Raw genomic sequence first — 25,478 nt, 5'->3', positions numbered from 1 at the left:
TGGAGGGGTTCTGGTTCAGGATGCCTGCCAAACACATGGCAGTCTCTGCAGTGGATTCTAACCACGAGGCGTTCCCTTTAGTATCCAACACAGGAAAACCGAGCTCTGGGACAGGGCTTGTTAATGTGGATGGTGGGCAAATGCCCTGTGGTGGCACATGGGATGTAGGTAAATGTGAGAAGGGTCTTGGGGTTCTTGTTGCAGATGTTTGAAGGGGACCTTGAGGCTCTCCAGGGACCATGTCGGGGAGATGGAGAGGCGGCTGCCCCTCATATAGGTCCTATGGCTCAGAAGGGCAACAGTGAGGCCAGCTGCCTGGGGGCGTGGAGCAGCAGATTGCTGACAGGGTGAGGACAGTCCAGGCTTTACCAAGGCATGGGGGGGCTTTTGGTGCATCTGTGACTCTTCCTGTGGTTGGGGAAATAACTAGCTCATCAGGCTGTTCAGAGAAAGGCCAAACAAGTTATTAAATCAGCCCTGGGATTTTCCAAGTTGACTGTGTGCTGTGATGGTAGGTGTGCCCAGCCTGAGGTAAGGAACAATGATTCAGCTGTGCATACCTAGACTGTCCCTAAGAATGAACATAATGACCTTGCTCCTCGGTACCTGTCTTCCCACCAACATGATTGGGAATACTGAGGGTCACACAGAGCCTCTACATGGGAACTAAACATTGTTAAATTTCCTGTTAGCTCAGGCTTTCTTGGGGCTTTCTAAAAGTTGGTGATCCTAAGTCCTGGATGGGCAGCTAGTGCAGGACTGACACACTCTTGCACAGCCCTGGGCTGAGTAGGTACAGCTTCTGCTTGCTTGTGATGTGGTCTTTACCCAACGTTCTGGGGTTTTTTTCTAGTCCTTTGCAATCCCTACTTGGTAGGACTGAACTCTTGATAGGCCGGTACCTGCCTTGAGCCACAGCTGTCTAACAGAAGTAGTCCTTGGACCTGGGCAGCCACACCTGTCCCACCAGCAAGGCCACCATCATGCAATGCCTGGAGAGCAGAGGCCCTTTATTGGGTGGGGGAGGGGATCTGTGACAGCCACTGTAGGAACTGGCATAGCCCAGAGTCTACCTGGCACAGTGGGAGGCACCGGGCCTGTAGGTAGAACACAGCCTCTGGGCCAGCTGGGAACTGCTCCAGCCAGGTCTAGGGCTCCAGTGCAGTCTCTAGAGCAGAGTGGGGAAAGAAGCTCTCAGAACCAGGTTCTCTGCAAACCTGGGGCTGACACCCATTTGACATTGAGGATTAAAGTGATCAGACTGAGAAGAGAGGGACGGTCCCTTTAGTGTGTTTCATAGCACTGCCATAAAATAATCCAAGGATGCCACAGGGTGAGGTCCTGGCACTCTCCTGAGGGGATAGACAGCGTGAAGGGGCCGGCAGCAGGTGCCAGTGTGCGCAGCCAAGGGTAGTGCAATGGAAACCCATGGTGGCTAGAGACAGAAAAGGGCAGCAGAGGCTCCTAAGGAGGGGCCAGGCTGCAGAACCGTTTACTAAGCATTGGAGAGCTGCCTGGGAAGTGTTCTTAGAAGGCTGTCCCTGAGGCTCTGGAAGAGGCATGCACACTCTCCAGGAGGAGGCCGGGAAGTGAGAAGCTCCTGTTGCTGTGCTCACGGAGCTGTCTCTGACGCCTCAGGAACTGGGTCTGTCCTAGGTCGGTCAGCTTGGGGTTGAAGAGGACCACAACGAGGTTCTGCTTTGCTGGGTCCTCTGTCCTCCCCTCCTGCTGGTGACAGGAGAGTAGTCTGGCTGACAGATACAGCAAATAGAGATGGTCAGGCCAGTGGAGGCGAGATGGTGGGGTCAGTTGTCACTTGGCCAGCTGTCTCTCAGGCGGGCCACACTGGTCTGCGGCTCACAGACGGGAAGCACGTTAACCCCTTAGCAGAACAGTGGCCTTTCTTCATGCTCCAGCCTCCACGGCCTGCAGACTGGGACATGTCACACAAGTCTCCGGTTCTGTCCCACATGGGTAATTCTGGATGGCTTGTCTTTCTCATCATCTGACGCCCCTGTTTGGTGGTAAGATATGGGTCTGAACACAGACAACTGCAGGTTTTCATTAAACTTTAGTTGGCGTTGGGTCAAGTAGTCTGCGTTTTAAGGCAGAGGCAGGAAGACCCTGAGCTCTAGGTCACCTGGTCTACACTGCAGGTTGCTGGGTAGTCATAGCTACATAGTAAGACTATGTTTCAAAATAGAATCTCCCTCCCCCCAAACTTACCACTACAACTACCAGAACCTACACCTTAAATCCCACAAAGAATAAAGGACCCAGGTACATTCCTGTTTTTTCCTATATCATATGACGAGAGAATTTCAAAGACCAGCATGTCTCTAGCTAGCTCTTAGACCACAGGCTGGGGAGAAGGGACCGGTACAAGTTAATTCTGTCCCTAAGGTAGGTCCCTGAGTCCATGCTAGGCAAGTGTCCTAACGGACTATACCCCAACCCAGAACCACCAATCTTTTTGTTTTGTTTGAGACACGTTCTTGTTCTGTACCTAAGACTGGCCTCAAACTTGTGGCAATGCTCCTGCCTCAGCTTCCTGAGCACAGATTGCACACATGAACCACCACACCCAGCCACAACCATTTCTGATAAATTCTTTCCCTTGGGGCTGCAGCCAGTACTGGGTTAAGGTGTGTCCTGCTGGCATGCCCAGTGAGCTGACCTCTAGCCCCTGTGTGGTTGGACCCATTAAGAACAGCTTGGCTGGTGTCTGGAGCCATGTGCATGTGTGGAGGGACTTCAGCTCTGGTCCTAAGCGACCCCTGACCCTAGGTGACCTTTCAGTGTTGTTGGCCAGGACTGCACTCCTCTGGTGTTAAGGGAAGAGCTCCTCACAGATCCTGCGTGTGTCTTCGGGTGCTGTCACTGTGAAGCCCTCAGTTCTGGGGTCTGTGAAGATCTCATGGTCATTGCCACCCTGCAGAGAAACACAACAGAAGGGGTAGGCTACGCTTTGTTACTGTCCATGGCTGCTGCGACCCTGACGTTCCTAGCTTAGCGAGGTTTATTCAGTTAATCTTCCCTTGGTTTCCAAGAAAAGGATGACATTTTAGTTGCAATGAGCAAGATGTCTAACCTCCTTGTGAACTGCAATTGAGCTCAGAAAAGGTAATTATGCTCACGAAAGTCATCAGGCTGCCTTTGTGAAGATCTGTCTAAGGCTGACTTCTCTAGTGAAGAGCACAGTAAATGACAGGATCCCACAGCTATCACTTTGTCTTTGTGCCCACACTTCTTCTGCAAATCACAGGAGTGTTGGTGGGTCTTCAGCCTAGAGTGGGGCTGCTTATGCCCTGTGACAATGAACATGGCTGCTCAGTCTGCCCACGGACACTGGCCACATAGAACAACTGAGCACTTGAAGTGTGGCCAGTGAGAGAGGGGAACTGAATTGAGTTTATTCAGTTGCGTGATATATGTATATTGACTGGCTGTCTTCCCAGTTGGGCTCCATCTTATTGAGACAGGGTCTTTCACTGAACCAGCTGGATTAGCTGGCCAGAGTCCTAGTTTCTTCCTTCCCAGTGCTGGGGTTACAAACACCACTATGCCAGGCTTTTTACATGGGTGCTGGGGATCTGAGAAGGTTGTGTGGCAATAATGTGACCATAGACCGTCTCCCAGCTTAAGAGTTTATCTGATATCATCATGAACATCACCGTCTTGAGGAAGTTAGGCTACATAGCCGGGCTGGCTTCAAATTTAAGACATCTGCTTCAGCCTCCCTAGGGTGGGATTACAAAGCAGGCAGCAGTCTGTGAGCCCAGCAGCAGGGAGAGGCTAGATCAGCACAGGGGTCTCACAGGGACTCACAAGTGTGATGGCACACATGTGCGCACAGATCTCTGTAGAGATCACACTGTGGCCACTTGGAAGCATCTACTGCAAAACACACGACTGAAATCGGTGCAGCGCTCAGACCCCGCCTCAGCCCTTAGCTTCTGAGTGCCAGTCGCCAAACCCATCCCACTCCTTTCAAAACTGAAATGTGTGAGTTACTGTTCTATGCTTGCAGTCACCTTGGATTCTAAGAACAGCAAACTACGTGGTTGAGTCATCCCCAGAGGGGTGACTGCCCTCTGTGAGGCTGTGCCTGGAGCACCCCTCTCCTGAAAACCAGTCTGTCCCATCATGCAGAGCTAGAGCTGAGGCTGACTGCACCTTCCTTCCCTTTTGCAGGCCCCTCCCCTGTCTGACCAACTCTGCCTCTTTTGAGCAGGGAAATGGCTTAACTGATAAAGCTCAGCTATAAACCAGCAAAACCACAAAAGAGAACAAGCTGTGTGTGTGGGGGGGTGGGGGGAAGGATGAAGAATATGAGACAGAGTCCCACTACTTAGCTCTGGTTGGTTTTGAACATGTAATTCTCCTGTTTCTGCCCAAGTGTTAGGATTACAGGACTATTCCACCACACCTGGTTTCACGTAATAAAACCCCATGAATCAAAGCGTGGTAATGCTAGAGTTAAACCGAGCAGCAAACCCTCCGAGTCCAACTTCATTCTCTTCTGCGAAGTCCCAGCCAGGCTTCTGGATGGCATTCCCATACCTCAAGGGCAGGGGTCGTGATCACAGAGAAGTCTGCTGTGTGACATTCTGGGAGGACAGCTGTGCTGTGTGTCTACCGTCACAGCTGCCTTGGGAGAGGACTGCTATCTGGTCAGAGAGCTATGGTTACAGTGGAAAAACTCCAGACGCAGACATCTATGTGGAGGCTGATCGCCAGCAATTCAGATAACCAGTTCCCCAAAGAAACAAACTCAAACGCTGTTCTACCTGATAAGACCTGCACATCGAGGGCACTGTGACACAGGCACTAGCTTCCACTCAGAACGCCTCTGCAAAGTCTCCCGGCTTGCCTGCTGCGGCCATGCTGCAACAGACTACAGACTGCTGCTGCCCTCTCTGGAGAATTTACTCATGGCTCACGCATCAGTACTGGAAAGGGGCGAGGGACCCCAAGTTAGACAAAGGACGCGCTTTAGATCCAGAGCATCATTTCATTAGCTTAGTTTTTAATACGACTTTACGTCTGATGTGACTCTTTTAAGGTCTACATTCAAAGTGTTTTTGAAGCCAATCAAATCAAGAAAGGGTTGATCATTAATAATCATTAAGGCTAAGGAAATAAACAAACAAACAAATAAATACATAAAACCCCCAGAAGGGCATGGTGGCTCACACCCTTTATCCCAGTCCTTGGGAGGCAGAGGCAAGTGGACTTCTGAGTTTGAGGCCAGCCTGGTCTACAGAGTGAGTTCTAGGACAGCCAGAGCTACACTGAGAAACCCTGTCTTGAAATTTAAAAAAAAGAAAAAAGCAGTCAGAAATGGTGGCTCCCACCTGTAATCTGTGCACTAGAAGCCGAGGCAAGAGGATTACCGTGAGTTAGAGGCCAGCTTTGGCCACTGAATTAGAGCAAAACCCTACAAAAATAAAAAACACCTCAGGCTAGCTGGTGTCTGCACTGCTCACATAGTCCACGGCGCCCAGTGCTCACTCGGGTAAAGACTCTCTAGGACCACACCTCAATTCTTTTGGATCTATACTCAGCAGTGTGATTCCTGGATCATAAGAGGGTCTATTTTTGGCTTTCTGAGAACCACTCTATACAGTTGTCCACATTGGCTGTACCATCTACTGTTCCGAGGTAAAGAGTCACTGATTTCTACCATCTTTGGTGTGTATCTGTTAACAATGCCAGTCTAGCAGTAGAGTTGGCCCTCGCTGCGACCTGGATGTACATTCTTATGACCTGTGATCCCGACATCGACCCTATGTGCCCAGGAGTCCACCACGTGTCTTCCTTGGCACAATGTGTCTTCAAACATGTTAAATCAGGTTCTTGATTTCTTTATTTTTTTATGTATGGGTGTTTGGAGTCTCTCTGTGTGTATGTGTGTGTGTGCACGTGTGTTCCTGGTACCTACAGAGGCTTGACAGAACAGGGCTTCTGATTCCCATGGATCATGGTACAATTATGAGCCACCATGTAGGTGCTGGGAGCTGAACCCGGGTCCTCTGGAAGAGCAGCCAGTGTTTGTTACTGCTGAGCATGTCTCCAGCCCTTAAATGGAGTTCTGGCTTTGTGCTGAGCTGCAGGAGTCTGGAACATTTTGTATAAACATATGGACTGTTGAGTATTCTCTCACATTTCATAGGCTCTTTTTTGGTTTTTGTTTTGATTTTTTGAGACAGGGTGACCTGGAACTCACCGTGTGGACAGATCTGCCTGCCTCTGCCTCTCAAGTGCTGGGACTGAGTGTGTGCAGCACCACCCAGCCACGGGCCTCCTCCTCCTGCCATGGTCCTTGCTGAGCCTCAGTGCTTCTGCCTGGTCCAGGCCTGCTTGTTTATTAGGCTTCCACTGTCCAAGACAATGGCCAGAGGCTGCTTCCTGTGTTTTCTAAGAGGGTTTGCCATGTCAGCTCACAGATAAACAACCAAACACAATGAGCCACAGACTCACATTCACAGAGGCATTACTTACAGTGACTGAGAGAACAGAATTCACAAGTCTGCCAACGGATGGATTAAGTAAACTGTGTACCCATACAGTGCAGGATTATCTAGCCTTAAGAAAGGAAAATCTTATTGTTGTAAGGATGTAACACTAAGTAATATAATCCACTGCTGCTGATCTTGACAGGGTGAGCAGCCATCAAAGGGACCAGAGCTCGATAGCTGTAGTGATTATGATGGATGCCCTACTGGGTTCAGAATGACCACCATGCCTGAACCAGGATCCTACAACAAGCTGATGTAGGCAATGTAGGGTGAGAAGCTGACAATCACAACCAGAGACCCAAGGCCAAGCATAGGCGGTGAGTAGCTGGTACTGACGTGCCTCTCAGGCCGTGGATGGTGGCAGTAAGCACGTGTGTAGGGAGAGCCTAACAATGCTGCTGAAGGCTCCGAGGAAACAGCTTTACTGGCCCCTCTCTGGCTCCGGCCTTTCCACAGGGTCCTGCCTAGTCTCCAGCTCATACCTCATCTATGCTGACCTGGGCTTTCTGCAAGCTCTCACTGCAGGTCCACAGCACTCCCTGTGACACTCTAGGATGTCACTTCAGTCATCTCGACCAACAGTGTGCATCAGACTCGGGTAATTCCCCATCTTCTCATGTCTGTGACCCTAGCGTGCAGTTTACTATGAACACAGGAGGGAGGGAGGGCAGGATCATAAAGCAAAGGTGGGGAAGACACTCAACTCAGAAGGCACACTGACAACCATCTACCGTCCTTGCTCCCCTTGGGCAGGACCTCAAAGCTCTGAGGGGAGGGAGGCTGGAAGGGCCATCAGGTCGGGTGTAAGACGGTAAAACAGCAGATTTCCTACTTACCGGCATAGTCTTGTCTCCAAAGAAATAAATGGTCTTGTAACCAGCATGTTCCAGGTGTCTCAGGCAATACCTCTTGTCCCACCCATCAGGAAAGACATCAAAGCTGATTTGGCCACCTGCAGGACAGGGAGGAGACACAGCTAAGCGGGGCCAGGGGTGCGGCCCATGGTGGAGGGCTTGCCTAGCATACCCGGGGCTCTGAGCGCCAACCCCAGCACAGCCTCGGTGAGAGGAGACGAACACCTTTTGGAAAATAATGCAGCTTTCTAAAAATCTTTTTTGGATCCTTGTTCCCACTTAATGCCACTTTACACACAGGTTCCTTGCTGTTTTCCCAGCATTATTTCACCGGGGTCTAAAAGCAACCGTCTCTCTTAATGTTTTCCCAAGGAAGAGGCTTACATAAAATCCTCGTAATGGCTTCCCTTACTCCAGCGGGCCTACCCAGCCCGAGTCAGGCATGGTAGTTCATACCTAACATCACAGCATTCACAAAGCTGAGACTGGAGGCTTAAGAAAAGTTCAGGGTCAGTCTGGACTCCATGTGAATTCCAGGCAAGCCTGGGCTACACAGTGAAAACCTTTTAAAAACAAAACAAACCTAACTGAACCAAAATGGAAAATGGCAAAAGCAGGCTGTATGAGCCCATCCTATAGGCAACAGGTCTGTCACATGCAAGACAGTTTGTAAGTAGTTACCTCCTATTTTTTCTTTTCCTTTCCCTTCCTTTTCTCACTCACTCACTCACTCACTCACTCACTCACTCACTCATTCATTCACTCATTCATGTGTATGAGTGTTTTACCTGCATTTATGTCTGTGTACCAAGGTATGTCTAGTGCCAAGGAAGCTTTGTAGGCAAAAGCTCTGGAAATGGAGTTACAGATGATTATGGGCTGTCATGTTGGCTCTGGGAGTTGAACGTAAGTCCTGAAAGAGCAGTCAGTGAGCAAGCCCTTTAGCTGCTATGTGGGTACTTTTCATAGTAAAAAAAAAAAAAAAAAAAAATCCAACCAAAGAAATAAAAATCTTAAAAATGTTTTTCAAAGCTATGAGAAAAACATTTACTCGCAGGTGAGGAATGACTGAAAATCTGCCTGGATGTGTATGACACGTGGTTCCTTTGCAAGCACAGCTTTCTACAGCTTGAACTCTCGTGTTAAAGCTAGCAAAGCCAGAGAGCTTTAAGGCAAGGCTGATAGTGTTACCAGGAGAAAGGAACATGTTTGAAGCTTTTAACTGGTAAGGATCCAGGAGACAGCTCAGTGAGTGAAGGTGACCGCTGCCTAGTCTGATGACCTGAATTCAATCCCCTGGGACCCACATGGTGGAAGAAGCTGTCCTCTGACCTCCATACATGTGCTGTGGCCTGTGTGCTCCCCACAACAAACCAGACACAGAATCATGAAACTTAACAGGCAAATGCTATCAAGTGATAAGGCAGGCTCAGACACAACTCTGACCAGAGTCAGTGCAGGCTCAGGGGTAGTAAGTCACGGGCTCTGTGAGCCTAGACAACTGTCTGTTCTTTCTGAGCCTAATCCTTGCTCTTTCAAAGCCACCCATTAACGTCTGTGGTTCCTTGACAGTAACTCACTGCAGGATTTCAAGACCCCTTAGTCTCCACTGAGAGGCTCTGTGCACCTCTCCTCTGGTTCAGCCAGGCTTCTCTTCCACCTACAAGTGTGAAAACTTTATTGGTCACACACCAAGACACAGCTCTTCTGTGCGGGAGAGAAGAGCAGAGGGGCTGCAGATGTAGAGTCAGACACACAGGCACAGACACCACTCCCTGGCTGGGGGACGCCCTACTGTGGCCCTGCTGTGGCTGCTGTCTACAGGCCACAGGCTACTAGTGTGCCTGTAGCAGAAGAGCAGAAAGTAAAAAAATTTACATCAAGATTAACAAGTTTGGGCCAAGTAATTTATTATCTCTGAACTTTTATTTATTTGTAAAATTCTAGTAAACAACTTATAAATTTATAAAATGATAAATGGTCACGTTTATTATTTAATTTCTCCTTTACAGAATGTCTATGAACTAAATTCTCTATTTTATAGAGTTATATACATAATAAGGAAAAAAAAAACAGGTCATATTACCTCAACCAAGTTTATTTTACTCACACACGATAGACTAAGAAAATCCTAAAACCTAACTTAGGTGGTCTGACTCCAAAACCTATATTCCAGCTATCAATTCTGTAGTTCCCACATCAAGCCCCTTATAGAACACCATCTAGATATATATGCAAAGTGTTGTCATCGTGTCTAGTGAGTAGTAAGAACTTAGTGAATACTGTTTCTTTCAGTTGCCCCTTAAAGTGATCTGTGATGTATGTGACTGTATTGAATAAACTTGGAGTAGCAGAAGCAGGATCTGAGGACAGCCTAGCGCTCTCGAAGCTGGCCAGAGTGCCTCCTATGTGCTGACAAGACATTCTAGGACCTTCCAAAGATTTTCTGCTGTCTCAAAAGGAACACACATGAAACGCACTGTTCCTTTTAGAGGTGCAGAGCCATTAACATCACAGTGTTCATTAACAAAAGAGGCAAGAAAAGTGGCAGAGGGGAAAGTATTAACAGAAGACATGACTCAGGGCACTTCAAAGCACTGCTGCTCTGGCAGAGGATCACCCACACAGTGGTTCTAGGGCATCCCACATTCTCTTCTAGCCCCCCTGGACACGCACATGGTACTCACACATACATGCCGGCAAAGCACTCATAAAGTAAACACAATTTTAAAAGGGAGAGATTGACAAGTGAAAGAAGCCAGTTTGCAGAGGAAGACTGGAAGCTCTTCCTTATCCTGGCATTAAAAAAAAAAAAAAAAAAAAGTCACCCTGTGAACAAAGCCCACCTAATACAAAAAGAGGGAGGGGCTATAAAAGACCATGCTCTGCCTGGTTAGGTGCATGTGGGACTCCTCAGCTCACCAGCCACTTCCATTCTGGGAATATTTTTCCCTTTCTTAGAAACATGTTTGTTTCTACTCCACATCTAACTCTGAAAGAAAGCACGGTCTCCCCCGCCTCTCCTCCCGATGGCTACTGAGATTTTCACCTAACCCGTATTTTCTCTTAAACTAATAACACTGTTCGTGGTTCCTTCTGAGTCTTTTTCTAAGGTCTTTCATTACTGAGACCAATAACCTCATAAGGGAACCTCAGTTTCCTCAGCAACCATCCTACCAGCCATAACCCTAAGGGTTTCGGTGGCTCCCACGTGCTCCAGGAGCACAGATACAGCCTGCCAGGGTATGCACCATACCTATGGAGAATGTGAGGCCTTTCCCTGCAAACTCCTTCCTCAGGTCTGCTACGAATTTTTCTCGTATGTGTTCTTTCTGAGGGACACAAAAAGACAGCAATTGTCTATTGCATCGCAGTGGAGAAGCACTTTAAAGACCGGCTATGGGTCTTTTCTCAAAGCTGGCCATTTCCCCCACATGATCTGAGAACTTACTTTATCGAGCTCATAGAACTCAATCCGTTCTTCTTGGCTGCAGCTTCTTCCAATGGGGGACACATTCAACATGCCATTTCGGAATTCGATGAAAGTTCCCCTGGGGAGGAGAATGGGACAAGGTGTACTCTACAATACCTTATTCCCTTGGGCAGCATTACGTTCTAGACAGCATGAGTATGTGATGCAGCTTTCTTATGGGCTACGCATCGTGGAGGCTTTGAGCCACACAGTACTATAGACTTAAAAATGTGGCTCATCTAAATTGAGCTGGATGGAAACTTAGCATGGGAAGAAATGGAACCATCATTCAGATTTATATATGTATGCACATAAATGTGTGCGAATGTACAGTGGAAGCCAGAGGCCCACGGGGTGTCTTCATGGGTGTTCTCCTCTTTATTTTTAAGACAGTATCTCTCACTGAATCTGGAGCTTACCAATCAGCAGGCCCCAGAGATCCGCCTTTTTTCTGCCTCCTCAGCACTGGCTACTGGCAGGCACTACCAGATCCAGCTTTTTGGAGGGTGCTAAGGATCAAAATCAGGTCCTCAGTCTTGAAGAGAAAGCATTTTATTGACTGCACTATCTTCCCAGCTGTGGTGGAATAGAAATGCCCCCCACCCCCAGGCTCATGTGTTTAATGCTTAGTCACCAGGGAGTGGCATTATTGGAGATGTGGTCTTGTTGGAGGATGTGTCATAGGTGGTCGGCTTGGAGGTTTCTGAACCTCAAGCCAGGTCCTGTATCACCATCTCTTCCTGTGGACCCAGATGTACAACTCTCAGCTACTTCTCCAGCACCATGATAACAATGGAACAAACCTCTGAACTGTAAGGCAGCCCCAGTCAATGTTTTCCTTTATAAGAGTTGCTGTGGGGCTGGAGAGATGGCTCAGTGGTTAAGAGCACTGACTGCTCTTCCAGAGGTCCTGAGTTCAATTCCCAGCAACCACATGGTGGCTCACAACCATCTGTAATGAGATCTGATGCCCTCTTCTGATGTGGCAGATGACAGCTACAGTGTACTCACATAAATACATAAATAAATCTTAAAAAACAAAGTTGCTGTGGCCACTGTATCTCTTCATAGCGACAGAATCCAAACTAGGACAGCAGCCCTATTTCTTTCTTGAGCAACACAAACGGAGATGTAGTAAGGAAATGAAAGAAAGAACTCCCAAGAGTGGGGCGGACCATAGGGAGGAAAACCCCACACCTCACTTTTAAGACAGCGTCTTATGTAACTCAGGCTGTCCTTGAACGTGCCATGTAGCTAATGATGGAGGGTCTGGAGCCCCTGTTCCTCTTTCCTCTGCCTCCCAAGCGTTGGGGTTACAGCTTGAGGCACCATGTCTCACCAGTCATAACATTTTACATGGACTATTTGCTAAAATGATGTTCTGTATATACTGGGGTGTGCTACTAATCACTGCACGTGGCTCACTGTGATGGTGAGAAAGGGCTGGAAAGGAGCCCATCTCCAGGGCACTTGCTCCTCAGTCTCACATCTGCTTCTGGGGCATCTGAGCTCATGAAGGGAGGACACTGACACGTTCTAAGTTATGGTTCATGAAGTCTCACCAGTGACTCGGGAAACCTCAGGCCTGCCGTGGTCACAGAAAATGGAGCACAACACCGCTCCAGCATTTCCAGGGAAGATGGCTAGACACTTAAAAAAATTATGTCTTTGTTTTAGACTCAAAATAATTAAAAAAAAATATATATATATATATATTGTGAGGAGCAGGTAGGATAGGGACGCATGTAGCTCGGAGGACAATTTGTCCTGGGGTGTCTTGCTCTGCCACTCTCTGCTTTAGTCCCTTGAGACAAGGTCTTCTATGAGCCTGGCTAGATGAAGGGCCAGCAAGTCCCAGTGGCCCTGTCTCTGTCCTCCACAGTGCTTAGATCTCAGGTGCACATGTGACCAAAGCTAAGTTCTTGTGCGAGGCCTGGGGATTTGAGCTTAGCTTTCCATGCTGGCACGTAAGCACTCCTCCTCCCCGTGCCAGCCCTGCCTCTCTAACGTGGACTTCCTTTAAGCACTGCAGGCCACACGTTTGCTTTTGTGTTACATCTAGCTTTAGACTTTCAGACTGTAAGATTCTGATGCTTTTTTAAAATAATGTATGTACATGTTTTTTACGCATGTGTATGTAATGCATGTGTGCCTGTGTGTGTATGTTGTGCCTGTGTACAGCCAGCATTTGACAGTTCTCACCAGCACTCTCCACCTGTGAGCAAGCCTTACTCCTCCATATTCATTAAGTCTCTTTATTGAGAGTGAACCCACCTTTTCTTAGGGAGTTTAATTTTTGCAATGTAGCTCAGACAGTAGTTGATCAGGTCTTGGATCACAGCCTCCCCCAGATGACCTTGAATATTCTAGGCAAACAAAGCATGAGTTATGTGATATAACAGGACGTACTTTCAAAATGGCTTCACGGCACATCAGCTATCCTGCTAACACTGCAGAAGCCTCGGGCTGACCCAGCAGGGACTGACACATCCTGTGTCCTTTCACCTCCTCTTTTCTGCTGGTGAGACACATTAGGTAAAAGAGCACCTCACTCAGAGGCCGAGTGTGCTTCCACACTCAGGCATCTGCTCCTCCATCACACACTCCTGGGAAGGGCCAGGGGCTCTCTGCCGTGGCTTTTAGTGTTAAGTCCAGCTTCTCTTTCACGGCCCCTGGGTGAGTGGCCTGCTCTAGCTTTGGCTATCGCAACGGCAACACTAGACTCAAGCAGATTTAAGAGGCTGTGATAAAGATGCAGTCACTATCTGGAACAAGCCACAGCTGCACAGACAAAATCCAAACTTAACAAAGACCACAGTGTGAAGATTTCCCCCTCCCGCCCTGAGCTCCCCAGCATGTGCCCAGAGGAAATCAATCCTCATCTCACACAATGTGGTCCTCTGTCCTCCCTCTACTTTTAGTCTTTATAAATCTGGACTCTCACTAAACTGCCCAGGTTGGTCTTGAACTCCCTTTCTAGCCCGGGCAGCTAGGATGACTGGCTGTCCCAGTAATGCTGGCTTACTTATGATATACTAGTGATCCAGAATGGGCTGCATACTTAAAAACTTACCTGTTTACACAATAGCTTCCCATCTTTGTACGCTACCAAGCCATTCTCTGGGAACACATAATCGTATTTCTCAACCACTACAACCAAAACAAGATAAAACTGAGGGTGTGTTGAATAGAAACGTGCTCTTCTCTTCCTTCCTCATCACCCACCACCAAGAACTAAGCACCTGTGGGCTGTGCCAGCCCTTCTCGTCAAGAGGCTGGGACTGCAACAGTAGCTCGACTGTGGGCCGGAGGGATGATGGGTGAGCTGCAGATAGACCCTGCCTCCAGCCTATCCCCGCTTCCAACTGCCGTGAACCAACAGCACAGGAAACAAGTGGGAAGGACATGGCCACACTCTGCTCTCAAGGCTTTCCAGATCACAACTGCCAGGCCGTGGTGGTGCATGCCTTTAATCCCAGCACTCAAGAGGCAAAGGCAGTTGAATCTCTGAGTTCAAGGCCAGCCTGGGACACAGAGCGAGTTCCAGGACAACCAGGGCTACACAGAGAAACAAACAAAAACCAAACACATTTGCTTATTATTTTGTGTGTACGTGTGCATTTGGCATGCACACACACCTCGGTGTGTGGGGGTAGATCAGAAGACAACTTGTGGGGCTTGGTTCTCTCCTTCTGTATAGGTCCCAAGTACTGAACTTGTGTTGTTAAGTGCCTATACCCACTGAACAACCTTCCAAATCCCAAAATAATTTTTCATAAAAATAAAAATTTAAAAATCTGTTTTAAAAGATGATTCTTACACCCATTTAGATTTGAAGACTAGCATATAACCCACAAAAGATCTGTCTGCTACGGCGTCCCAAGTGTTGGGATTAAAGGTACGTGCTCCTGTGCTCTCATGAGGCCCAGGCTGGCCTTGAACTCATTACGTAGTCCAGCATGACCTCAAGGTCACAGCCAGTCTCTAGGTGCTAAGATTACAGGTATGTCCACTATACCCGATGAAGCTAATACAAGGCGAGTTCTCAACTGGCTCCCAGTACGTGAGTATTTTAACTCCTTATATCTTCCCTGAAACACAGCCCTGCCACAGAGGTATAAACTCGGAGCATGTTGTTAAGTACAGCACTGGAGGCAGGAATGGCAAACATCTACAGGGTTTCTTGGGCTGAATATGCCTCTTAATGTTGCTGTTAGTGTTTCTAAAGAGAGTACCTTCGAGGAAGATGAAGTGGAATGTGTCCTGCAGACGCAGAGACGACTTCCCAGTGATCTGACCCACAGACTTGCACTTTCAGTTAAGACAGACTGAGTTCCCAACCAAGGCAATGTGATCCCCAGGACACACCTGGCAATGTCTGGAGACAGCGTGGGTTGTTAAAACTGGCTGAGTGTGTGCGTGCACTCTACTGACACCTAGTGGAGAGGCTGGAGATGGCGCTAGGCTTGCTACAATCGACTATGCGACCCAGTCTGTACTAACCTGACTCCGGGACAACAGTGAGTCTGTTTTAGTCTCATTCTATGTATATGAGTGTTCCACGTGCATGTATGTATGGGACTAGAACCACAGACAGTTGTGAGCTGCCATGTGGATCTGTGTCCTTCATAAGAGCAGCCAGTGCTGTTAACTGCTAAACAATCTTTCCACCCTTGGGTTTTCTGCTTTTTGAAGGCAAGGTTTCACTCTGTATTCCTGTCTGACCTCAAACCCGAGACTCCCCCGTCTCAGCAGCTCAAGTGCCTGGTTCACAGGAGGGCATTCCATACTACCATAGGTAGTGAGAAACTCTCTTCACCGATCTCTCTGCTCACTGCTTTTCACGGGGTAGCTAACCCAGAAGCCCCCCAGGAAAACAGAGACAAGTGACAGCCTGCAAGGCAACAAGGACTTAAATTTATTCTTTGAGATAGTGCTCTACCAGCAGGGTCAGACATCAGAATTTTGGGGGGATGCTTGCTAAAATATACAGGTCTTAGAGACCCACTGCTTCCCCATCTCCAGGAAAGAAGCGAGGTGTGGTGGCTGATGCCTGTCACTCTGGCACCCGGGAAGTGGAGACAGGAGATGAGTTTGAGCCAAGCCCAGGCTATGGAGTGAGACCCTATCACAAAGGTTCTCTAGCTCGCCAGTCCTATGCACAGAGACCTGGTGCTATGGCAACCTAGTGTCTCTCATGATTAGGGAGCCCTGGAACACATTCAGTCAGAGCAACAGCACTGAGACCAGAGGTATCTCCTTATCTGAGTTGGGGGACAGTCAGGAGGTGGGGCCTGGGCTGAAGGGACAGAGAAGTGGCAGGCAAGTACTGAGGGAGAAGAGGTTCCAGAAGCAGACACAGGCATGCACGCCCTGCAGGGTGAGTCTGTCTGTACACCTGAGGGAAGAACCTATTCGTATGACTAAGGCAAAGGCCAGACATGGGCAAAGAAAATGTTTTCCCAGAGAAAGCAAACGTGTGCTACGTGGGTGGCGGTAACGTGGGACGTCAGGGACACTGGGCAGCGTCCCCGTCCCTCAGCACTAATCGTGGACTGGGCTGTTGTCAGCACTTACCATCATTCCCCAGTTGCTCTTGCAGTTTCTCAAAATCTGACCCACCTACCACTCCAATTTTGGTCTTCTGCCTCAATTTTTGTAGAAAAACATCCATTTCTTTTGTAATTTTCTATGTCAGGAAGGAAAACAGGATGATTTTGAGTCACATAATCAACTGAAAATTGCAAATGAATTCAGCTTCCCCTTAATCAGCAAACTAATTTGCTTTACACAAGCCCAGTAGCATTACTAGGCTTGTAGAAACATTTAAATATTTAGGTGTTATTTGGGGCTATTAACCTTTGTGGTTTTTTTCCCTTCCCCCTTTCTTTTGCATTGGTTTTGTTCTGAGTTTTGGCTGTGTTAACCTGGGCTAACCTTGAACTCCCAATTGGCTAAAGAAAACCTCCATCTTGGCCTACAAAGAGCCAGGACCGCAGGGGTAGCAGTACCATGCTCATTTGCTCCAGGTTTCTGTCACTCTGTTTCCCTCTATCCCACACGAGCAGACAATGTATGGTTATGATGCTATTCTCTGACCCGTGTAATGACTTGCTTTTTTATTCTTTGTTATAGCGACCTTTTTATAATAATACACAGATTTAGCTTGTTCTTTTTGTTTTCTCTGACTATATGTCTGTGTAGTGCATGCAGTGCCTGAGGGCAGACGTGGGCACCAGATCATCTGGATTTGGAACCAGAGTTACAGATAGTTGTGAGCCACTTTGTGGATGCTGGGTCCTCTGGAAGAGCAGCCAGTGCTTTTAACCACAGCACCATCTCTCCAGCCCCTAATCTTTTGTTCTTTAGAAGTGTTTTGCATTACATGTATATAACTTAATACGTCAGACTTGGGGATAGTGTCTCAATCCTGTAATACCACCACTTGGGAAATGGGAGCAGGAAGATGAGAAATTCAAGGCCTGCTTGGATTTCTTAGAAGTGTCTTTTAACAGACAGACATACAGATAGGAGTCTGTACTGGCTAGATTTATGTCAACCAGACACAAGCCAGTCAATCATCAGAGAGGAAGAAACCTAGACTGAGAAAAAGCCTCCATAAGATCAGGCTGTGGGACAGCCTGTAGACCATTTTCTTAGTTAGTGATTGATGGGAGGGCCCAGCACCTCGTGGGTGGTGCCATCTCTGAGCCCTGGGCTGCTAGTTGTAGATTCTATAAGAAACTACAAGGTTCATTTCCCCCCAACTTTCTGTTTGTTTTTGAGACAGGTTTCTCTGTGTTAACAGCTCTGATTGCCCTAGAACTCACTTTGTAGACCAGGCTGGCCTTGTACTCATAGAGATCCACCTGCCTCTGCCTCCCAAGTGCTGGGACTAAATGTGTTGCACCACATCATTTGGCTTTCCGCTCAATTTTTGACAGAGAAATATTGACTTACTAGAAAAGAACTAGAACTTTGGTAGTTGCCTCTCTGAGCCACTGAATTCCCAAGTGGTTTGCTACATCAGAATGGCAGATAGGTAAGACTGTAAAATTAAAGAAATGGACTAACGACAGCAAAGTACTCCTGCCTTCAGCAGAAGGGCACCCCACTCTGCCCTTTGCATGCTAATGAGCCACACGGCACCGTGGTCAGCCAGCATGACACATCCTGCTGAATCTTCTGTGAAGTCACAGTACAATTTCCTTAAATATATGCCCACCTCTCAGCACCTGAGCACCTTCTGTAACTTTTTTTCAGTTTAAATATCGCCAAGGTGAAGAGGTTGTGAAAATACCTTTGATGCCTGTCTTAGTCAGGGTTTCTATTCCTGCACAAAACATCATAACCAAGATGCAAATTGGGGAGAAAAGGGTTTATTCTTACACTTCCATATTGATGTTCATCACCAGAGGAAGTCAGGACTGCAACCCAAGCAGGTCAGGAAGCAGGAGCTGATGCAGAGGCCATGGAGGGATGTCACTTACTGGCTTGCTTCCCCTGACTTGCTCAGCCTGCTTTCTTATAGAACCCAGGTCTACCAGCCCAGGGATGGCACCACCCACAATGGGCTGGGCCCTCCCCTCTTGATCACTAGTTAATAAAATGCCTTACAGCTGGATCTCATGGGGGCATTTCCTCAACTGAGGCTCCTTTCTCTGTGATAACTCCAGCTTGTGTCCAGTTGACACAAAACTAGCCAGTACAATGCCCATGCTAAAAAGCTGATTTTAAAAGTGAAACAAACAACCAATCCTTGTGCTTAGAGTTATAAAGTAACAAAATAAGCAGGTTCATACCTGAAGGATGGAATTGAGGTGAAATGAAGTTTTACAGAAGGTATCTGAGAGGTGGCGACAGTTGTGGATTCCAGGTGTCAAACAGGCCTGTGTGCCATTAGACCAAAAACTGTAAGTATCACTAGAGCAGAGCACTGTTTGTCCATGTAGGTGTTTCTGGTGGCTTCTGTCCCAGAGAGAGTTAAGTAGCTGTGACAGAGACTATGTGGCCTGCAAACCTCAACATACTGACTCTCTGGGTCTGGGGTATAGCTTAGTAGGAGAGTGCTTACCTAGCTTGTTCAAGGTAATGGGCTCGATGTCCACAACCAACAAATAAATGTGCGTGCGTGCGTGCGTGCGTGTGTCATGTGCAGATGCCAACTTCTGCACTATGGTAACGGACACTAGTGAGATAATGACACTGATCAGGAAGGGCGGTGTCCTTGGCCTTCATGCTGAGATATAAATGGGTGGAGTAACAGGAGGACTCAGCAAGAGGAAACACAAAGTGACAGGGACAGGGTTCTCCATTCACTATTTTTGTCAAATATCTCTCTGAAATTTTTCAGGATGCCAGAGTTAGGAAATGATTCATGAAGGTTTATGTCCTCTTTTTTTTTTTTTTTTTCCTAAAGCTTATCTCAAGTTTATGGTTTACGGAAGAAAGCACCCAGGAAGACAGACTTCTATACAAACAGGGAAATGTGCAAACCTCTGAGTCCATGTTAATTGCATGGAACCCACAGAGGTCATATCCTGTTACAGCAACCGCAATGAAAGATAACTTGTTCTTCCTCTTCCAGATTGCACTGTGACTAGTGATGTTTGGTGGTGCACATAGATGAAGGCAGGGAAGGCTGATGATACATAGATCTGTCGCTAGAATATTTTAAGTGCAGTACCCAACATATAGGAAACTTCTTCTAAATCAGTTTTCTTTTATTATTCCGATTGCTTGTGATCACTGAAAGCATATCGTCCAAATATTGAAAGCACATTCTGGATCACCTGGATCCTTTGCTATCTAGGGACACAGAAGCACTTTCCCAGTAGCTTATCTAGTACCTGAAGTGGCCTCCACCCTGGCACAGGAAATGACAATCAGGACAGGTAACAGTGCCCTGAAGCTCAGGACCTTGAGTCACAGCTGCTCTAAGAAGCAGAGGTGTCAGGGCTTTACTAATTTTCAATTTCCTTATATTGGAATGGTAGTAGCTGGGCACTAGATGCCTTTATTCCCAGCATTGCAGAGGCAGAGGCAGGTGGATCTCTATGAGTCCAAGGCCAGCCTGGTCTTCAAAGATAATTCAAGGACAGGCAAGGCTACACCAAGAAACTCTGTCTTGAAAAACCAAAAACCAACCAACCGAACCAAAACACTGTGGCTTCTGGGCCAACTGGAGAGCAGTTTCAATAATAATTGTATTTTTATTATGTATATGCATGTACACGTGCCACAATGTACAAGGGGAGAGCAGAAGACACCTTGTTGGAGCCAGTTTTCTTTTTCCATCACGTGGACTCCAGGAATTGAACTCATGTCCTAAGGCTTAGGGGTGAGCACATCTCAATGGTTTCTGTAGTCAAGATTTATTAGATCATAGCCACTTTTTATTTATGGTCTATGGCTACTTTTGCACTAAATCTAAAAAGGGTGTGGCAGAGGTGGCGGCGACCAAGCTATTCGAGTCTACTCAAGTTTGAATGATTTCTGTTCAATCACAAATTTGTGCATAAAAAGCGGGGAGAATGCCATCACCAGAACGAACCCACACCAACTTATCTTTGGCCATAACAACAAGATCTGGTAGCGGGAGTCCCACTGGATCCTGGATGCTCTCAGCAAACAGCCTATTACTACGTGGGTCCCCATTACTTGCAGGGGCTGCTGGAAGCAGCTCACTTTTGAGGCCCGATCTGGCAAAGCACTGTCATTAATTTCTGTGATCATCACTCAAACACCCCATGCAACAGGCAATGCCCCATTTAAAGTGGCTTCAAGGGTTCAGAGAAAGCGATTTGCTCAAGGTCAGACAGCTGAAAAACTGCCTTTGATATACTAGAAGGGCTGGGGAGGTGACACAGCAGGTCAGAGGGCCCAGGCTGGAGTTCAATTCAGGTCACCAGACCCGAGGACCCTAGAAGAAATTCAGACCTAAACTTTCCGACTCTGAACGTTTCCCAGTCGGAAGGCTTTTCTGGCCCCCTCTTCCTGCGCACCCCACTCAGGACCCCCGTCTCCTGGTTCCCGGACAGTCGCTACTGCGGTCTGGGGCAGCAAGGGCTCTGCCCCACCACCAGGAGCCTCCCGGGCGCAGCCTACCTGCCGTGGGGCAGTCAGGGTCCCATCCACGTCGAAGAGACAGAGCGCAGCCATTTCGCCAGTCAGAAGACGCGTTGGCACCCGGAACTCCACCCGGAACTTCCGGGTCCGCTCGGAGCTCTGGAGCCCCAAGGCACGATGGGAAGATTCCTTAATAGCTGACGGAACACTTGCGGCGGATACACAAATTGAACTGCAATTTCCAAGCCATACTTTTTTTTTTTTTTTTGAGTTAGCGCATGCGGGGGTTTTAACCTCTCGCGCATGCGCCCTTTAAGTTCCCGGGACAAGGTCAGCTTCCTGTATCAGGCGACTGGCTCATGGTAGGAAGATCGGGTGGTGGGCGGTGTAGGAAGGAACGCACCTAGGGGACCAGGTCGGGCCTAGGACTGGCAGTAAGAATGCCCACTCGGGAAATCCGCCGATGGAAGGCCAGAGTGTATTATTATGTGCTATTTCCCTGCCTTGCGTGTTTCCCTTGGGTCACGTGGACGGCCTGCATAGGTACAACTCCCTGTTCATACACCAAGCTCAGGACTTGAGAACCATGCGTCCCTCAGCATATTCTGAGGTTTTCTTTGGCAAGGTGAAGAAGGACACACAGCTAGTGACTTATTACTCTAAAGCCCAGAATTTGCTCACTCTTCTACTTACTCCAGAGATCCATTGTGCGTGTGCTCTCTGCTTCCCAACCAGGCTAATTAATGCAAAGAAGTTCTCTTGACGTGTAGGGCAGTCGGAGAACTACAAAGGTACTGTGATCAGTACTCCACGGGTTTGTTGTGTGGATTTCCGACACCGATTGATTTACCCTTTGAGGAAGGAAGTTCCCCAAGTTTGAGGCCATTATTGGCCCGTCTCTGTTGAATGGCTGGAACTACAGGTTTTCTATGTTTATTTGGACCTGTCTAAGGGGAAAGGACCTGTCTAGGTGTCAGACTGCGCTTGTTTCCTTGCACTCGAGGCCGGGAGCCTGAAGGTGGGGGTTGGGGGAGGGCTTAGTTTTATTTAGTGTTTTGTTTTAATCTTGTGTGTGTTCAGTTCGTGTGCATATGCTTGTGCTAAGGCATGTAGGGGCCCAGGATGTCCTGTGTAATTTCTCTTCCTCCACCATGTTGGCCTCAGGGATCAAATTCAAGTCACCCAGTTTGGTAGCAAGCACCTGTACTAGATGAGATAGCTTACTGGCTAGGATTAGGGTTTTGTTTGCTTGCTTATTTCGTTGTAAAAATGGGAGAATGGTACTTATTTAGAGAAGAATTCCACATACAGAAAATAATAACAAAAAGTGTCTGACTTTATCACTTTCCTCTGGCAGTCATGGTGACTCCCCAGGGTTAGTTGAAGCCTTTCTGGGAGACGCTTTGCTTTGTTCATTGTGTGATTAGCATGGCTGCCTTCTGAAAGGAACCTCTCTCTTCCAGGCTTTCCTCCTTCGAGCCGTGCCAAGGTTGCAGGGGCCTGCTGCATGGAGGAGGCCTTTCCAGCAACTGTGGTGTTGCGCTGGGCAGGGGGACCCCAAAAGGTGGGTGGGGAGCAGGTCTCCCCCCTCCCAGGACAAGCCACCAGGCACAGAGGCTGAAAAATTCCACACAATCTACCGATTCAAGGCCATCAGAGCACTAGGGGTCCTATCCCGGCTGAAGTTGGCACAGACAGCTGTGACTGTGGTGGCCCTGCCCCCAGGCTTCTACTGCTACTCACATGGCCTCATGACCCTCCACTCACTGTGCCTTATGGGTGGGATCGCCAGCTTTGCCCTGGTCATGTTGTGTTGGATGAGCCACTTCTTCCGGAGACTGGTGGGCATCCTGTATGTGAATGAGTCCGGTACCATGCTCCGAGTGGCCCACCTGACCTTCTGGGGCTGGCGAAAGGACACATACTGTGCCGTGTCAGACATGATACCCCTGTCAGAATCCGAGGATCGGGTCCAGGATGTGTTCGTGCGCATCCAGCAGTACAGTGGCAAGCAGACCTTCTACCTCACCCTACGTTATGGCCGCATCCTGGACAGGGAGCGTTTCTCACAAGTGTTCGGAAACCTGGCCACACTCAAGTAAGAACAGCAACTAGGCCTCTCATAACCCTGGTTACACTTGGATTTTAGACAGAAAGCCAAGAACATGGAAGAGACAAGAGCTAACACCAGGGACTGGGCTACTGCTCACTTTGTAGACTGCTTGTCAGCATGCAGGACATGAAGCTCTGGGTTCAGTCTCCAGCACTGATAGAATCAGGCATGGCTGTGCCTGCCTGTACTCAGGACTACTGACACAGGCAGAAGTTCATGGTTGTCTTGGGCCAGAAAGGAACATTATACTGTATAGGACATTCATCTGATAGTGGCCAGAAGTTCCTGAGAAGAGGCGGTTCCTGGAGGAGTGCTATGCCAAGATCACTGAAGCAGCCGCTGCTGTGAAGCTGGAAGGCAGGAGGGTTGGCAAAGGAGCACAGGACGTGGAGTCTGGGGACTTGGCTTCTGCTGAGCTTCAGTTCGTTGACCTGGGACAGGGTATTGAGTTTCTGAACCTTGAGTTGCACTCTGAAATGAAAGGCTCTTCCTCTCATGGGGTTGGATATGAAAAGAGAATAATGGCTGGGGCTGGGGCTTTGTGGCAGAGCTCTTGCCTAGCATGTGTAAAGTCCTAAGTTCCACCCCTAGCACCACAGAACAGGCAAAACCAGTGAATACTGAGTTCTGTGTAAGGTAAGCAGCCCAGAACTTACAACATAGAGTAAGGCTTCCAGGCTGCCACTGGGGGCCCAGCATGTTCCTCACGCTCACCAGCTGGGTGGCCATGGCTAAAGTGGACTTGGTTTCCCATCAGGAAGTCACTGTACACCAACTGAGGTAGGGACAGCACCCCTGAGACTATGTGATCACCAGGAGGTCCAGGGGTGCTCACAATGGGAGCTTTGCAGTGTCATCAGGGCAGAGGGACTCTGTCCAAGCAATAATTCATCATCTGAAGGACACTGTGCTGCCTTCATAATAAATAACAAACACGTGCTTATTAGGTGATTGTGCCTGCATTCCAAAGAAAGCAGCATGATCTTTGTAATCTGTCCATCAGAATGCTTTGCTTTGTAGCTATTTAGTAATTTCCTTCCCTTAAGAATTTTTCTTTTAATTATTTATTTGTGTGTGTACACTGCACATAAGGAGATTGGAGGACAACCTTTTCCAAGTCGGCTTTCCTTTTACCATTTGCATCTTGGGGGCTAAACTCAGGTTGTCAGGCTTGGCAGCAAGCACCTTTACCCACTGAGCCATCCTGCTGGTCCTCTATAAAAGAAGCAGAGCGTGAACACAGCTAACAGTGCACATGCCAAAGTCTGTGTGGGTCCACCACAAGGCCTCAACCCTACACAAAGAACTGCAGGCAACATGGGAAATCTGAGAGCAGAAGTGGTCTTCCTCAGGGAAGGGCACATCAATTAGTTACCCAATACGAAGTGGGCGGCCCTGAAAACACATGTACAGAGTGAGCAGGTTATATTTAGAAGCATATGCTTATATACACAGTAGTATTTAAGGGAAAAGGCCATGAATTTGAAAGGGCAAGGGAGGATATATGAGAAGGTTTGGAGGGAGAAAAGGGAAGGGGAAATACATGTAATTATATTGTAATCTCAAAAAGGGCCTTAAAATGTGCATATCAAATCATAACCATTTTCATTGTCCAGGGCACAGAGCACATCCTTGTGTTTTGAGTAACCATCACCGCTGGGTAATTCCAGTGTTCACTATCCAAGGTAGGATGTAGGCACTCTGGCCACAGCTGCCCCTGCCTTTGTCCTCTCCCCACCTCCAATGTTTGCAGGCAGCAGCTAATCTGTGAGTTTGTTATTCTGACGTCTGTGAAGGGAATCGTGATGTGTTTCCTCCTGTGCTTCCCAGCATTAACTTGGCGTTGTTCAAACTTAATACACTGAGCCAGTGAACATGTTTGTGGGTTTGTTCTTCATGACTTGACTCTTGGGGTACACTTGAGCGTGAGAGAATATATGTGTGTGTTTACCGACCCAGCAGGTCAGTGGACATCATGGGCTCGCTACCCCTTACCATGTGACTAACACTGATGTGAACAGTACATGCTACCACCACACAGCAAGCCTGTTTTGTAAGGTCTTTTGTTTCACCTAGATGTGAACAAACATACCATAGTTACAAATGCCTCCATGCCTGACCCACTGTGATGACCGTTCTCAGAGCCTTACGGTGAAGTGATGTAGGAGTGGACACTGGGCTCTGAGAGCATGGCCGTGTGTGCAGGGCGTCAGCGGTGATGGAGGCCTGAGCGTTTTGGACCTACTTTACCAACAAAGATCCTCTAAACCTTAAAGGATCATGTGAGTAATAAGCTTGGGGGTTGAAGGCAGCAAGAAGGCTCAGTGGATAAAGGTGCTTAGCATCCACCCTGCGAGCCTGAGTTTGATCCAAGGAACCATACAGTGTCAGGAGAGGGCTGACTCCTTCAGGTTGTTCTCTGACCTCCCCATGTACACTGTGGCGTGCAC

General features: G+C 48.1%; 2 protein-coding genes across 7 annotated transcripts; one reads left to right on the top strand and one right to left on the bottom strand.

Annotated features, from left to right (window-relative positions):
- Positions 1 to 28: 28 nt before the first annotated feature.
- PMM2 (phosphomannomutase 2) lies at positions 29 to 21,143 on the bottom strand. Of its 5 annotated transcripts, none has more exons than XM_080908111.1 (10): positions 20,955 to 21,143; positions 18,650 to 18,736; positions 16,425 to 16,536; positions 13,921 to 13,997; positions 13,122 to 13,213; positions 10,827 to 10,926; positions 10,632 to 10,707; positions 7,358 to 7,473; positions 2,851 to 2,932; positions 29 to 2,014 (listed from the first exon to the last, which is right to left on the bottom strand). In XM_080908111.1, the coding sequence occupies exons 1-10, from the start codon at positions 21,006 to 21,008 to the stop codon at positions 1,944 to 1,946; spliced, it is 867 nt and encodes a 288-aa protein (XP_080764237.1). In that variant the 5' UTR covers positions 21,009 to 21,143; the 3' UTR covers positions 29 to 1,943. The 5 variants fall into 5 exon arrangements, with proteins under 5 accessions (XP_080764237.1, XP_080764236.1, XP_080764239.1 ...); XM_080908112.1 differs by having other exon boundaries at positions 1,880 to 2,014; positions 2,793 to 2,932; XM_080908110.1 differs by lacking the exon at positions 2,851 to 2,932.
- TMEM186 (transmembrane protein 186) lies at positions 21,118 to 24,966 on the top strand. 2 transcript variants are annotated; one of them, XM_080908115.1, is made up of 2 exons: positions 21,118 to 21,245; positions 22,379 to 24,966. In XM_080908115.1, the coding sequence occupies exons 1-2, from the start codon at positions 21,219 to 21,221 to the stop codon at positions 23,015 to 23,017; spliced, it is 666 nt and encodes a 221-aa protein (XP_080764241.1). In that variant the 5' UTR covers positions 21,118 to 21,218; the 3' UTR covers positions 23,018 to 24,966. The 2 variants fall into 2 exon arrangements, with proteins under 2 accessions (XP_080764241.1, XP_080764242.1); XM_080908116.1 differs by having other exon boundaries at positions 21,129 to 21,277.
- Positions 24,967 to 25,478: the final 512 nt, after the last annotated feature.

Source organism: Micromys minutus (genome assembly GCF_963924665.1).
Source record: "Micromys minutus genome assembly, chromosome: 31".
Classification (NCBI taxonomy): domain Eukaryota; kingdom Metazoa; phylum Chordata; class Mammalia; order Rodentia; family Muridae; genus Micromys; species Micromys minutus.
Note: the sequence above shows the minus strand (reverse complement) of the source record. Positions and strands in the feature narration are given on the sequence as shown.